The 14,175-nt window shown below is 37.4% G+C and overlaps 1 protein-coding gene across 4 annotated transcripts in view; it reads left to right on the top strand.

Moving 5' to 3' along the window:
• CCDC90B (coiled-coil domain containing 90B) overlaps positions 1–14,133 on the top strand; it is a 53,923-nt gene extending 39,790 nt beyond the window's left edge. For 3 of the 4 annotated variants that reach the window (XM_060018185.1, XM_060018186.1, XM_060018187.1), the window contains 5 exons: positions 850–891; positions 989–1,060; positions 1,153–1,206; positions 3,034–3,148; positions 12,904–14,133. In XM_060018185.1, the coding sequence (XP_059874168.1) occupies positions 850–891; positions 989–1,060; positions 1,153–1,206; positions 3,034–3,148; positions 12,904–12,959 (339 nt within the window). In that variant the 3' untranslated portion in view covers positions 12,960–14,133. The remainder of the gene's footprint in view (positions 1–849; positions 892–988; positions 1,061–1,152; positions 1,207–3,033; positions 3,149–12,903) is intronic. The other variant, XR_009520379.1, reaches the window with a different exon arrangement.
• The last annotated feature ends 42 nt before the right edge of the window (positions 14,134–14,175 follow it).

The following is a 14,175-nucleotide window of genomic DNA, read 5'->3' on the forward strand; positions in this document are numbered from 1 at the left end:
ATGTATACATCATAGTTTCTTGCATACTAAAGAATGACAGTTGTATCTTAAACAGGTCACATAAAAGGAAATCTTTGATCTACATATATTTTATTAAATTTCTAGTGTAGTTCAGAATAATGTTCTCAGAACTGACAGTAATGTAGCATTTTCCATTTTTTTGGTTCTGTAATAATTATTTTGTCACTTAAGAGAAAAATGTTTCTGTAATTCAGTCAGAACTTTGTTGTTACCCACTAGCTTAAAATATTTTAAAATTTAGAATATCAATCTTTTTTTATTTTTAAGTAGAATACAGTTGGTCCCCCCTTATCTGCATTTTCGCTTTCCACAGTTTTAGTTACTTGTGGTCAACTGCAGTCTGAAAATATTAAGTGGAAAATTCCAGAAATAAACAGTTCATATGTTTATGTCACACTGATCTGAGTAGCATGATGAAATCTTTCACCGTCCCACTCCATTCCCCCCAGGACATGAATCATCTCTTTGTCCAGTGTATCCACACTGTATATGCTACCTACCCATTAGTATAAGAAAAAACATAGTACATATAGGGTTCAGTACTATTCGAGGTTTCATCCACTTGGGGTCTTGGAACATATCCCCAGTGGATCAGGGGGGACTACTGTATTGAAACATAAATACATTGTCTAATGTTATGTTCATAATTATTTTCTGAATACGATGAACTGTTAGTTCTTTTTTTGTCTTTATTCTTTATCAGATAATGTATTAGAAATCCACAGAATGTCCAATTTTTGCTTATGCAAGGTTTCAGATTTTTTTTAATAAATCATAATATGGACTTCGATTTAACACCAATTGTGTGTGATCTTTCTTTATACCTAGAAAATGAAAATTGAATTAGAACAAGTTAAGCAACAACTGATAGTAAGTGAAACTTTTTTCCCCACTTCAGAATAGTTCATTAATTTCAGAACAAATATTCATTACAAGATCACTTTCTTAATTTTTTTTTTCTTTAAAGAATGAAACCAGTCGAATCAGAGCAGATAATAAACTGGATATCAACCTAGAAAGGAGCAGAGTAACAGATATGGTAATGTGCTTTTAAATGTACTTTTTTGCACTTACTCCTTTTTAATTCCTTTTAGTCTTTTTTTTAACCTCTTGACAAACCATATCGTTTAGTTTACAGATCAAGAAAAGAAACTTATGGAGGCAACCACAGAATTTACCAAAAATGTAAGCTGCCATGTAAAAGTTTCTCTTCTGTATAGCTCTCATGCCTTATGTAACTGCCTTTATATGTATCATTTTATAAGTTTGGACTTCAACAAGCTAGCCCTATAGATTCCATGATTTCCTCATAACTGTTATAGTTAACCAGTACTTTGGGGGAAGCTGCTACCAGGTGGAGGGGAGTACTTGAGCTGTGACTTCTGAGTCAGAATCAAGCTTTCCAGGTAGCATACTTTTTTTTAACTAAATTATTTTTATATGGAAGAGAACTATTTTTTTAAAAAGACAAGGATTCACAATTAGTATTTAAGGAATGCCTAGGTTCAGTCAAATAAAAAATTTTTATGTTAGATACTGTTTTACTTAACTTTTTTGTCTATTTATTTAATCCTCATATCAGCCTCTGTGTGAGGTAGGCACTCTATTCCCATTCTACCAATTTGGAAAGTGAGGCAGAAGGAAGTTAAGGTCACACAACTAAAAAGTGGTAGAGCCAGATGTCAACCTGGATTCTAAATTCCATACTCATAACTACTGTTTACCTCTCAGTAATCCTAAATTGTGATCATTAATTAATCTCTGTGGCTGAGTAAAACCTAGCTTTCTGACTCAGCCTAGTCCTTTTCTTAAAAGTTAAGAAGTCACTCGGTCTACAGTCTAACATAAGAGACATCACTCTTGATCATAATTCAGTAGACGCGAAGGTCCCATTTGCCGTTCTAAGCAGCCTATATTCCCTTCTCTAACTTCTTGGCCAGATAAAGGAGATAAACAAGGAAATCAACAAATTCTCTCCCAGCTAATTTCTGAGCTATAAATATCATCTCATTTCTCTTTCTACCCCTTAGTCCCTATGCATATAGCATTCAGTGTTACCCAACAAGCATTTCTGCCATCTCCTTTAAATACTGGTGCCAGTTCATATTATAAACCCAGTTGGTTTTTCCTTTTGCAAAATATATTTAAAGTTTTAACTATGATATCCTAAGGACTTTATACAAATAAGGTGATAGTTCTGTGACTAACATTTTTGCTTCTTAGTTTATCCTCATATATTTAGGTCTCAAATACAGGCATACCTCAGAGGTATTGCAGGTCCATTTCCAGACAACAGCAATAAAGCAAATACTGAAATAAAGTGAGTCACACAAATTTTTTGGTTTCCCAGTGCATATAAAAGTTATGTTTACAATATACTGTAGTTTATTAAGTGTGCAGTAGCACTATATCTAAATAAACAATATCTATACCTTAATTTAAAAATAACTGCTAAAAAGATGCTAACCATCTTCTGAGCTGTCAGTGCATGGTAATCTTTTGCAATAGTAACATCAGAGATCACTGGTCACAGATCACCATAATAAATATAGTAATAATGAAAAAGTTTGAAGTACTGCAAGAATCACCAAAATGTGACACAGAGACATGAAGTGAGCAAATGCTCATGGAAAAATGGCGCCGATACACTTGTTTGACTCAGGGTTGCCACAAAGCTTCAATTTGTTTAAAAACAGCATGCAGCATCTTCGAAGCACAATAAAATGAGGTATGCCTGTATCTTCCTGTGAGGTTTTTAGTAGAAGGTGCCCAGAATGTGATAATCCTAAGAAATAGTCTCCAAATATCAAAGTGGAAGGAATACTTTTGTCAATTTGTAATATTCATGTAGTGTTATTTTTTCTTTTTAATATCACTGTGCTTTTTTACTGTTTCCCCACTTAAAACTTTTGTTACACAAAATTAGCCCATAAGTGAGGATTTCTAAAGTAAACATTTTTCTCCATGATACACAGGGACAAAATTTAATTGTCTTATTCTTAATTACTACAGGATACCAAAACCAGAGGTATTATTTCAGAGACCGGTAACAAAATTGACACTGAAATTGCTTCTTTAAAAACCCTAATGGAGTCTAACAAGCTTGAGACAATTCGTTACCTTGCAGGTAAGGCTGTGTTTGTCAGAGAAAGGAATTACTGTCATTTGATTTTCGGACTTATTAGCTCCTACCTCCCAAGGTAGCCATGGGGTACAGAAGAAAAAAGGAGGAGCTGTAACAGATCTCCTTTATTGTTTGGTTCCCTGGAGTACTTGGAAAATGTAAGTTTAACAGGCAGTAAATTTAGGATATAAGTTTAACAGGCAACTCTGCATCCTCCTAATGGGAAAAAGCATATGGATGTCAAAGATAAACATAAACACAAGTACAAAACGATGCAAAGATACACTGGGTATTCCACAATGAAAAAAACGAAAATTTTTAGATAAAGATCACCAAGATAGATACAGACCATTAAAAACCACAGCAAGCAAAGGGGCAAAAACTACCTCCTATCTTGAATCCAACTGACAGAGCAGGGATACTACCCAAAATTAGATTATTTGTCACATACTGAGTTCCTCAAGTACCATGTGACCTGACCAATTTACAGAGCCCCAAGGAGTTAGAAAGAATGCCCTAGTCAAGTAGTACATTTTTCTTTGTATAAAAAAGTAATACATTTTCATCCTAAATTGTTCATATAATTCAAAAGCAATATAGTAAAAGTGAAAGCCTTCTCCCTCCCCATGTGTATTTACTATTAGTAGTATATATCTTTCTAGGCTTTTCTTTCTATATGTGAACATTGCAGATTTTTTAAACAGTAATTAGATGATACTGTACAGAGTACAACTTCTAAAAATTTAACCAAATGTTTTGATTATCTTTCCACATGAATACATATATAGACTTTTTTTTTTTTACTAGAAAACATACTATTCCATTGTATGAAAATACCATAATTTATTTATCCAAACCTCTATTAACAGACATTCTGCTCCCAACTGTTTTTATTAAAAACAATATTGCGGGCTTCCCTGGTGGTGCCAGTGGTTAAGAATCCACCTGCGAACACAGGGGACACAGGTTCAAGCCCTGGTCCGGGAAGATCCCACATGCCGTGGAGCAATGAAGCCCATGTGCCTAGAGCCTGTGCTCCGCAACAAGAGAAGCCCCTGCTCGCCACAACTAGAGAAAGCCCACGTGCAGCAACGAAGACCCAATGCAGCCAAAAATAAATAAAATAAATTTATTTTAAAAAATATTGGACCAAATAGCCCTATATATGTGTGAGTAAATACACACACACCCCTTTATGCCATCATGCTAGTATTTCTATATAATAAATTGCTTATGCACATCTAAAAATTGGGGTCAAAAAGATAGGCACATTTAAAATTTTTATGTTATTGAATTGTCCAAAATAAAATTGCTGCTTTATACCATCAGTGATTTTCTGGGTAGGCACTAATTATGTTGAAGTGGCAGCAGGAGTAGAGATGGAGCCCCTAGCCCTCAGCTGATGCACACCCCGACTCCCCCTTCCTCTCTTCAACTTGAATGACTTAGCATCTAAGATCCATTTGAAGAAAGGGTTCTAAGGCTAAAACAAGATTTGAAAACCCCTATTCTAGCAAAGTCTCTGGAACCAGAGATCATCTGTCCAATAGGAATGCTAACAGGAAATGCCAAATCAGCACAGTTTGCAGTGTTCATTCCCACTTTCAAAATAGACCTCAAAGCACCCCAGGTTAGGAAGAGCTTTGTATTCCACTCAGCTTCTTCTAATGTATTTACCTAAAGAGTTATCTTCCTCTCCTTTTTTCACTGTGGATTTACAACTAACAGTTCTGAAGGCACCACCCTTTATTTTTAAGAGCAACAGCAACTACCTTGGAGACAGGTACACATAGTGTTGAGTCCTGCTTCCACCACTTGCTAGCAGTAAAACTTTGGGCTTGTTGCCTCGTCTGTATGATGGGAATACTATCACCAACCTCATAGGGTTTTAATTATGGATAAATACGGTGATACATGAAATTCTTTAGCACACTATCTGGAACATGGTAAGTAGTAGCATGGTAAGTAGTAGGATCAAATGAGAGAATGTATAATTGACCAGTGGCAACAAGACAAGAAACTGTTTAAGTGTTATTCTTTCTCCTCAACTGTCCAGCTTCCCCCTGTGTCTCAGAGAGACCTAATCCCATTTCTTAAAGGAAATGATCTTGTCATTAATCAAGTTTCAGTAAGTAGTGTGACCAAATGGGATAATGTATAATTAGATTTACAGATTAAAAAAATAGCATAGCCTTAACTATGAAAGGCTGTTTCTCATGTCTTTTTTTTTTTTTTTTTTAGTTGTTTGGCTGCGTGCAGGCTTTCTCTAGTTGCGGCACGCGGGGGCTACTCTTCATTGCAGTGCACGGGCTTCTCATTGCAGTAGCTTGTCTTGTTGCGGAGCACGGGCTCTAGGTGCATGGGCTCAGTAGTTGTGGCACAGGGGCTCTAGAGCACAGGCTCAGTAGTTGTGGTGCACGGGCTTAGTTGCTCCGCGGCATGTGGGATCTTGCCAGACCAGGGCTCAAACCCGTGTCCCCTGCATCGGCAGGCGGATTCTTAACCACTGTGCCACTAGGGAAGTCCCTCTTGTGTCTTTAATCATAGAAGTTTGCTCTTCATCTCAGAGTCTCTATTTTAAAATCATGGGTGTTTAAACAGACTAGAATCTAGGGAGTCCCTAAAAGCCTCACCCAAATTCACCTTCTTAAGGAGAACAGAAAGGTTTTCTATCCAGTATGATGTAACATAGAGAACAGGTGGTATATTAACTGTTTAAAAAGCCTGATGCAGGCCTTCCCTGGCGGCACAGTGGTTAAGAATCCGCCTGCCAGTGCAGTAGACACGGGTTCTAGCCCTGGTCCAGGAAGATCCCACATGCCGCGGAGCAGCTAAGCCGGGGCGCCACAACTACTGAGCCTGCGCTCTAGAGCCCGCGAGCCACAACTACTGAGCCCATGTGCCACAACTACTGAAGCCTGTGCTCCTAGAGCCCATGCTCTGCAATGAGAAGCCACCACAATGAGAAGCCCACGCACCGCAACAGAGTATCCCCCCCGCTTGCCACAAGTAGAGAAAGCCCACAGGCAGCAATGAAGACCCAACAGAGCCAAACACAAACATATTAATAAATAAATAAATTTAAAAAAAAATAAAAAGGCTGATGCTTTCTCTGCCTTTTCTTCTACCTCATTGAGTTTTTTTTTAAAGGGCTTCCATTAAAATTTCATTTTTTATTTATAAATTTTTAATAATTATGAAATCACTTTTTCTTTTTGCCATTTTTTTTAAATAATTGCCTCACCATACTGTGTTAGTTTCTGTTGCACAACAAAGCGAATCAGCCATATGCATACACATGTACCCATATCCCCTCCCTCTTGAGCCTCCCTTCCATCCTCCCTTTACCACCCCTCTAGGTCATCGCAAAGCACCAAGCCGATCTCCCCGTGCTATGCTGCTGCTTGCCACCAGCCAACTATTTTACATTCAGTAGTGTATATATGTCGATGCTCCTCTCACTTTCTCCCAGCTTTGCCCTCCCACCCCATGTCCTCAAGTCCATTCTCTATGCCTACCTCTTTATTCCTGTGCTGCAACTAGGTTCATCAGCACCATTTTTTTTGTTTTTTTTAGATTCCATATATATGCGTTAGTATAACGGTATTTTTCTCTTTCTGACTTACTCTGTATGACAGATTCTGGGTCCATCCACCTCACTACAAATAACTCAGTTTCATTTCTTTTTATGGCTGAATAATACTCCATTGTATATATGTCCCACATCATCTTTATCCATTCATCTGTTGATGGACATTTAGGTTGGTTCCATGTCCTGGCTATTGTAAATAGTGCTGCAGTGAACATTGTGGTGCATGTCTCTTTTTGAATTATTGTCTTCTCAGGGTATATGCCCAGTAGTGGGATTGCTGGGTCGTACAGTAGTTCTATTTTTAGTTTTTTAAGGAACCTCCATACTGTTTTCCATAGTGGTTGTATCAATTTACATTCCCACCAACAGTGTAGGAGGGTTCCCTTTTCACCACACCCTTTCCAGCATTTATTGTTTCTAACTTTTTTGATACTGGCCATTCTGACTGGCATGAGGTGATATACCTCACTGTAGTTTTGATTTTCATTTCTCTAATAATTAGTGATGTTGAGCATCTTTTCATGTGCTTCTTGGCCATCTGTATGTCTTCCTTGGTGAAATGTCTGTTTAGGTCTTCCGCCCATTTTTTAACTGGATTGTTTGTTTTTTTGATATTGAGCTCCATGAACTGTTGGTATAGTTTGGAGACTATTCCTTGGTCTGTTGTTTAATTTGCAAATGTTTTCTCCCATTCTGAGGGTTGTCTTTTTGTCTTGTTTATGGTTTCCTTTGCTGTGTAAAAGCTTTTAAGTTTAATTAAGTCCCATGTGTTTGTTTTTATTTCTGTTACTCTAGGAGGTGGTTCAAAAAGATCTTGCTGTGGTTTATGTCAAAGAGTGTTTTTCCTATGTTTTCCTCTAAAAGTTTTATAGTGTCTGGTCTTACATTTAAGTCTTAATCCATTTGGAGTTTATTTTTGTGTACGGTGTTACGTAATGTTCTAATTTCATTCTTTTACATGAGGCTGTCCAGTTTTCCCAGCACCACTTATTGAAGAGGCTGTCTTTTCTCCATTGTATGTTCTTGCCTCCTTTGTCATAAATTAGGTGCCCATATGTGCGTGGGTTTATCTCTGGGCATTCTAACCTGTACCCTTGATCTATATTTCTGTTTTTGTGCCAGTACCATACTGTCTTGATTACTGTAGCTTTGTGGTATAGTTTGAAGTCAGGGAGCCAGATTCCTCCAACTTCGTTTTTCTTTCTCATGATAGCTTTGGCTATTCAGGGTCTTTTGTGTTTCCATACGAATTGTAAGATTTTTTTGTTCTAATTTTGTGAAGAATGCCATTGGTAGTTTGATAGGGATTGCACTGAATCTGTAGATTGCTTTGGGTAGTATAGTCATTTTCACAATATTGATTCTTCCAGTCAGAGAACATGGTATATTTCTCCGTCTGTTTATGTCATCTTTGATTTCTTTCATCAGTGTTTTATAGTTTTCTGAGTACAAGTGTTTCACCTCCTTAGGCAGATTTATGCCTAAGTATTTTATTCTTTTTGTTGCAGTGGTAAATGGGAGTGTTTCCTTAATTTCTCTTTCTTATTTTTCTTTGTTGGTGTATAGGAGTGCCAGAGATTTCTGTGCATTTTGTATCCTGCAACCTTACCAAATTCATTGATTAGTTCTAGTAGTTTTCTGGTGGCATCTTTAGGATTTTCTATGTATAGTATCATGTCATTGGCAAATAGTGACAGTTTTACTTCTTCTTTTCCAATTTGTATTCCTTTTACTTCTTTTTCTTCTCTGATTGCTGTGGCTAGGACTTCCAAAACTGTTGAATAACAGTGGCGAGAGTGGACATCCTTGTCTTGTTCCTGATCTTAGAGGAAATGCTTTCAGTTTTTCAGCATTGAATATGATGCTTGCTGTGGGTTTGTCATAATATGGCCTTTATTATGTTGAGGTAGGTTCCCTCTATGCCCATTTTCTGGAGAGTTTTTAGCATAAATGGGTGCTGAATTTTGTCAAAAGCATTTTCTGCATCTATTGAGATGATCATATGGTTTTTATTCCTTAATTTGTTAACGTGGTATATCACATTGATTGATTTGCGTATATTGAAGAATTCTTCCATCCCTGGGATAAATCTCACTTGATCATGGTGTATGATCCTTTTAATGTGCTGTTGGATTCCTGTTTTTTAGTATTTTGTTCAGGATTTTTGCATGTATTTTCATCAGTGATATTGGTCTGCAATTTTCTTTTTTTGTGATATCTTTTTCTGGTTTTGGAATCAGGGTGATGGTGGCTTCGTAGAATGAATTTGGGAGTGTTTCTCCCTCTGCAGTTTTTTGGAAGAGTTTGAGAAGGATTGGTGTTAGCTCTTTTCTAAACGTTTGATAGAATTCGCCTGTGAAGCTATCTGGTCCTGGACTTCTGTTTCTTGGAAGATTTTTAATTATGGTTTCAGTTTCATTACTTGTGATACGTCTGTTTATATTTTCTAATTCTTCCTGTTTCGGTCTTGTAAAATTGTACCTTTCCAAGAATTTGTCCATTTCTTCATGGTTGTCCATTTTATTGGCATATAGTTGTTTGTAGTAGTCTCTTATAATCCTTTGTATTTCTGCAGTGTCCCTTGTGATTTCTCCTTTTTCATTTCTAATTTTATTGATTTGCACCCTCTCCCTTTTTATCTTGATGAGTCTGGCTAAGGGTTTATCAATTTTGTTTATCTTCTCAAAGAACCAGCTTTTAGTTTTATTGATCTTTGCTATTGTTTTCTTTGTTTCTATTTCATTTATTTCTGCTTTGATCTTTATGATTTCTTTCCTTCTACTGAATTTGGATTTTCTTTGGTCATCGTTCTCTAGTTGTTTTAAGCGTAGGGTTAGATTGTTTATTTGAGATTTTTCTTTTTTCTTGAGGTGAGATTGAATTGCTGTAAACTTCCCTTTTAGAACTGCTTTTGCTGCATCCCATAGGTTTTGGGTCGTTGTGTTTTTGTTGTCATTTGTTTCTATGTATTTTTTAATTTCTTCTTTGATTTCTTCAGTGATCTCTTGGTTTTTTTGTAGTGCACTGTTTAGCCTCCATGTATTTGTGTTTTTCACAGTTTTTTTCCTCTTAATTGATTTCCAGTCTCACGGCATTTTGGTCAGAAAAGATGCTTGATATGATTTCAATTTTCTTAAATTTTCCGAGACTTGATTTGCAACCCAAGATGTGATCTATCCTGGAGAATGTTCCATGGGCGCCTGAGGAGAAAGTGTATTCTGCCACTTTTGGGTAGAATGTTCTGTAAATATCAATTAGATCTATCTAGTTTATTGTGTCATTTAAAGCTTGTGTTTCTTATTTATTTTCTGTTTGGATGATCTGTCCTTTGGTGTAAGTGGGGTGTTAAAGTCCCCTACTATTATTGTTACTGTCGATTTCTCCTTTCATGGTTGTTAGCATTTGCCTTATGTATTGAGGCACTCCTATGTTGGGTGCATAAACATTTATAATTATTATATCTTCTTGGACTGATCCTTTGATCATTATGTAGTGTCCCTCCTTTTCTCTCGTAACAATCTTTATTTTAAAGTCTCTTTTATCTGATATAAGTATTGGTACTCCAGCTTTCTTTTGATTTCCTTTTGCATGGAATATGTTTTTCCATCCCTTCACTTTCAGTCTGTATATGTTTCTAGGTCTGAAGTGGGTCTCCTGTAGAGAGCATATATATAGGTCCTGTTTTTGTATCCATTCAGCCAGTCTGTGTCTTTTGGTTGGAGCATTTAATCCGTTTACATTCAAGGTTATTATTGATATGTATGTTCCTATTACCATTTTCTTAATTGTTTTGGGTTTGTTTTTGTGGGTCTTTTTCTTGTCTTGTGTTTCCCACTTAGAGAAGTTTCTTTAGCATTTGGTGTTAATGAATTCTCTTAGCTTTCGTTTGTCTGAAAAGCTTTTGACTTCTCCATCGAATCTGAATGAGATCCTTGCTGGGTACAGTAATCTTGGTTGTAGGTTTTTCTCTTTCATCACTTTTAAGTATATCCTGCCACTGCCTTCTGGCCTGCTAGTTTCCACTGAAAAATCAGCTGATAGCCTTATGGGGATTCCTTTGTATGTTATTTTTTGTTTTTCCCCTGCTGCTTTTAATATTTTTCCTTTGAATTTAGTTTTTGTTAGTTTGATTAATATGTGTCTTGGTGTGTTTTTCCTAGGGTTTATCCTGTATGGGACTCTCTGTGCTTCCTGGACTTGGGTGACTATTTCCTTTCCCACATTAGGGAAGTTTTCCACTATAATCTCTTCACATTATTTTCTCAGACCCTTTCTTTTTCTCTTCTGGGACCCCTGTAATTCAAACGTTGGTGCATTTAGTATTGTCCCAGAGATCTCTGAGATTGTCTTCAATTCTTTTCATTCTTTTTTCTTCATTCTGCTCCTCAGCAGTTATTTCCACCATTCTGTCTTCCAGCTCACTTATTTGTTCTTCTGCCTCTGTTATTGTTATTGATTCCTTCTGGTGTATTTTTCATTTCAGTTATTGTGTTGTTCATCTCTGTTTGTTTGTTCTTTAGTTCTTCTAGATCTTTGTTAAACATTTCTTGTATTTTCTCAATCCATGCTTCCATTCTGAGATTCTGGATCATCTTTAATATCATTACTCTGAATTCTTTTTCAGGTTGATTGCCTATTTCCTCTTCGTTTATTTGGTCCTGTAGGTTTTTACCTTGCTCCTTCATCTGTGACATATTTTTTTTGCCATCTCTTTTTTTTTTTCTCTTATGAGTGGGATTGTGTTCCTGTTTTACTGGTTGTTTGGCTTGAGGCTTCCAACACGAGTTTGTAGGCTATTGGGTAGAGCTGGGTCTTGGTGCTGAGATGAGGAACTCTGTGAGACCTCACTCTGATGAATATTCCCTGAGGTCTGAGGTTCTCTGTTAGTCCAGTGGTTTGGACTTGGAGCTCCCCCCACAGGAGCTTCCTCCTAACCCTGGGCTCACAAATCAAAATCCTGCAAGCTGCATGGGGTGGCAAAAAAAAAATAACAAAGTAAAAAATAAAATTAGACTAGGAAACTAACAGATATGTTAGAAATAATGTAAAAATAAAAATATAGATGAATCGACAACCGGAAGGGACATCAGTACCACAATAGTAAAAACGAGGAGGAGGAGGAAAAAGAAAAAAGATCGGGGGGAGGGCGTTGGCTGTGGAGAGCAGGACCTTAGCAAGGGTGAGGTTTGGGCGATGGGCAGGGCCAATGCTCAGGACCCACAGGGCTGGAAAAGGCCCCGGGGGCTCCAGGGGGTAGGGCTTAGGCTCAAGCAACAGAAGGGACCCAGGTGTGCCCCCCACCCCTCGTTTCAGAGGGCAGGGGACCTCACCTTGGAGCCCAGCAGGCTTCCTGGGCTCGAGTGGGCAGGACAAACGCCCTCCTCTCCTGCTCCTCCAGTCTGGGGTCTGGGAGTGCCCCTCCTGCCTGCCACTCCTGATCTCCCCAGCCTCCTTCCTATGCCCCCAGTACCAATGCAGCTGGGTGGGAGGGTGGCGAAGAGGGAGCCTTGGAGGGCAGGGGACTGGCCTGGGAGCTCAGCAGGCACGAAATCATTTTTAAATGTACTGAAAAGGCAATTAAAATTTTCTTTTGGATGATACGGATGTCTGTTTTACTGGCTTAACTACGTAATTTTTCAGTACATGTAAGAAAGGTGGTTTTTCACTTATAAATTATTTCTAAAATTAGAGTTTGTAATTATTTAAAGTAGTCATTGTTAATAGTGCTAATGTTAATAATGACTTTAAACACTTTATAGATTCTAACTGACATAATGTACACTTTTAAATTACTGTCATCCTTATTCTGGTTTAAAATACAGGAAGCTTTTAAGAAGAATTGATATTAATCCAGCCCTAATGGATACCCTTTATCCTTAGCTTAATTTTCTAGGGAATTAAAAACCTAAAGTAGAAAATTGGTTGGATTGGGAATTCCTTGGTGGTCCAGTGGTTAAGACTCCATGCTTCCAATGCAGGAGGCGTGGGTTTGATCCCTCGCTGGGAAACTAAGATCCCACATGCCGCTCAATGCAGGCAAAGAAAAGAAAACTGGTTGGATTTCCTGATTTTGCTTTCAATTTAAATTGAAGATGACATTATTCTCTTTGTCTCTGCAAGATAATCACAAATGCATTACCTATAACATGTTTTCTTCTTTTCACAGCCTCAGTGTTTACTTGCCTGGCAATAGCGTTGGGATTTTATAGACTCTGGAAATAACAGTGAAACTACTATATTATGCTCCTACTCCTGCTGCTGTTGACTTCTTAGAACAAACACTGTGCCAGGATGGATTTACTCTGAACATTGAAAGTTGCAGTAGAAACTTAATACAAGATTATTTAAAGTACATATGGACTAAAGGAAATGTTTTAGAATGGGAAGGTGTATTTTGTCTTTGTTTTTTATATATGTCTTTATTTCATTATGTTGAAAAGATGCCATTCAAAACCTGATTGATTTGAGATAGACAGGCATTTTGTCTTTATCCTTTTGATAGCTCATAGAAACTGAACCAGAGTTTTCTTGTTTGCTTGAACAACTGTAAATCATACAGGATTTCTTTGGTATGTGTTGCAAACTTGTTTAGTTATAAATAGGGAATCTAAAGTATAGAGCAATCAAAAGACTGACCTTGTATGGTCCAGCGAGTGAGAATCAGAGGCTCTCCAACTAAGTTTTTTTCAAAGAGCTAACAGTTGGCTTGTTTTCAAAACAAAACTTTCTGTATTTTGATTCAAAATATCTCAGAATCCTCTTGCCTAAGAAAATTCTTGGCACACTGTAGATAAATTTCTGTTGGATTAATAAATAAAGACCATATAGGTTCCATTGTAATAAACTCTACAGTACATTTGCACACTCAGTAAATAAGAATGCCTGCTATGGGCCAGACAACATGCTGGTACCCATGTGCACAGAGCTGAACATGGCTTCCTTATCATGGAACTGACAATCTTAGTTGGAGAAGACAGACAGTAAACAGGTAAATTATTCATTTGTTACAATTTAAAATATGCTAAAATACTGAGAGGGAGTATTTCTTTCCTCCATGTGAAGGAAGCTCCAATAGCATAATATTGTAATCACTCTTCCTTCAACCACCCTGCCCTAGGTGATTAAGTAAGGTGAAAGGAGAAACAAGGCCCAAGTAGCCCAGCCACTTCTCCCCATTCCTGTTTGGGACCAGCCTGTCTACAGAGAACATTCATTCTGTTCTGCTCCTGTAGGATCAAGTTCACCTCTACAGGGTGAGGCCTGCTCTAGTACAGTGATACTTGGGACAAGGTAAGTCCAATTCGGGGGTCAGTGATAAGTTTACTGGACTGAAGATATTAACCACATTCTCCAATATCCGTTTTATCAGTAAATAAAGGTATTATTTAGGTCCTTATATCAGTTCATTTTTTTGAGTTTATTTTTGTATATGGGGTTA

This window comes from Delphinus delphis, chromosome 8 (genome assembly GCF_949987515.2).
Source record: "Delphinus delphis chromosome 8, mDelDel1.2, whole genome shotgun sequence".
Classification (NCBI taxonomy): domain Eukaryota; kingdom Metazoa; phylum Chordata; class Mammalia; order Artiodactyla; family Delphinidae; genus Delphinus; species Delphinus delphis.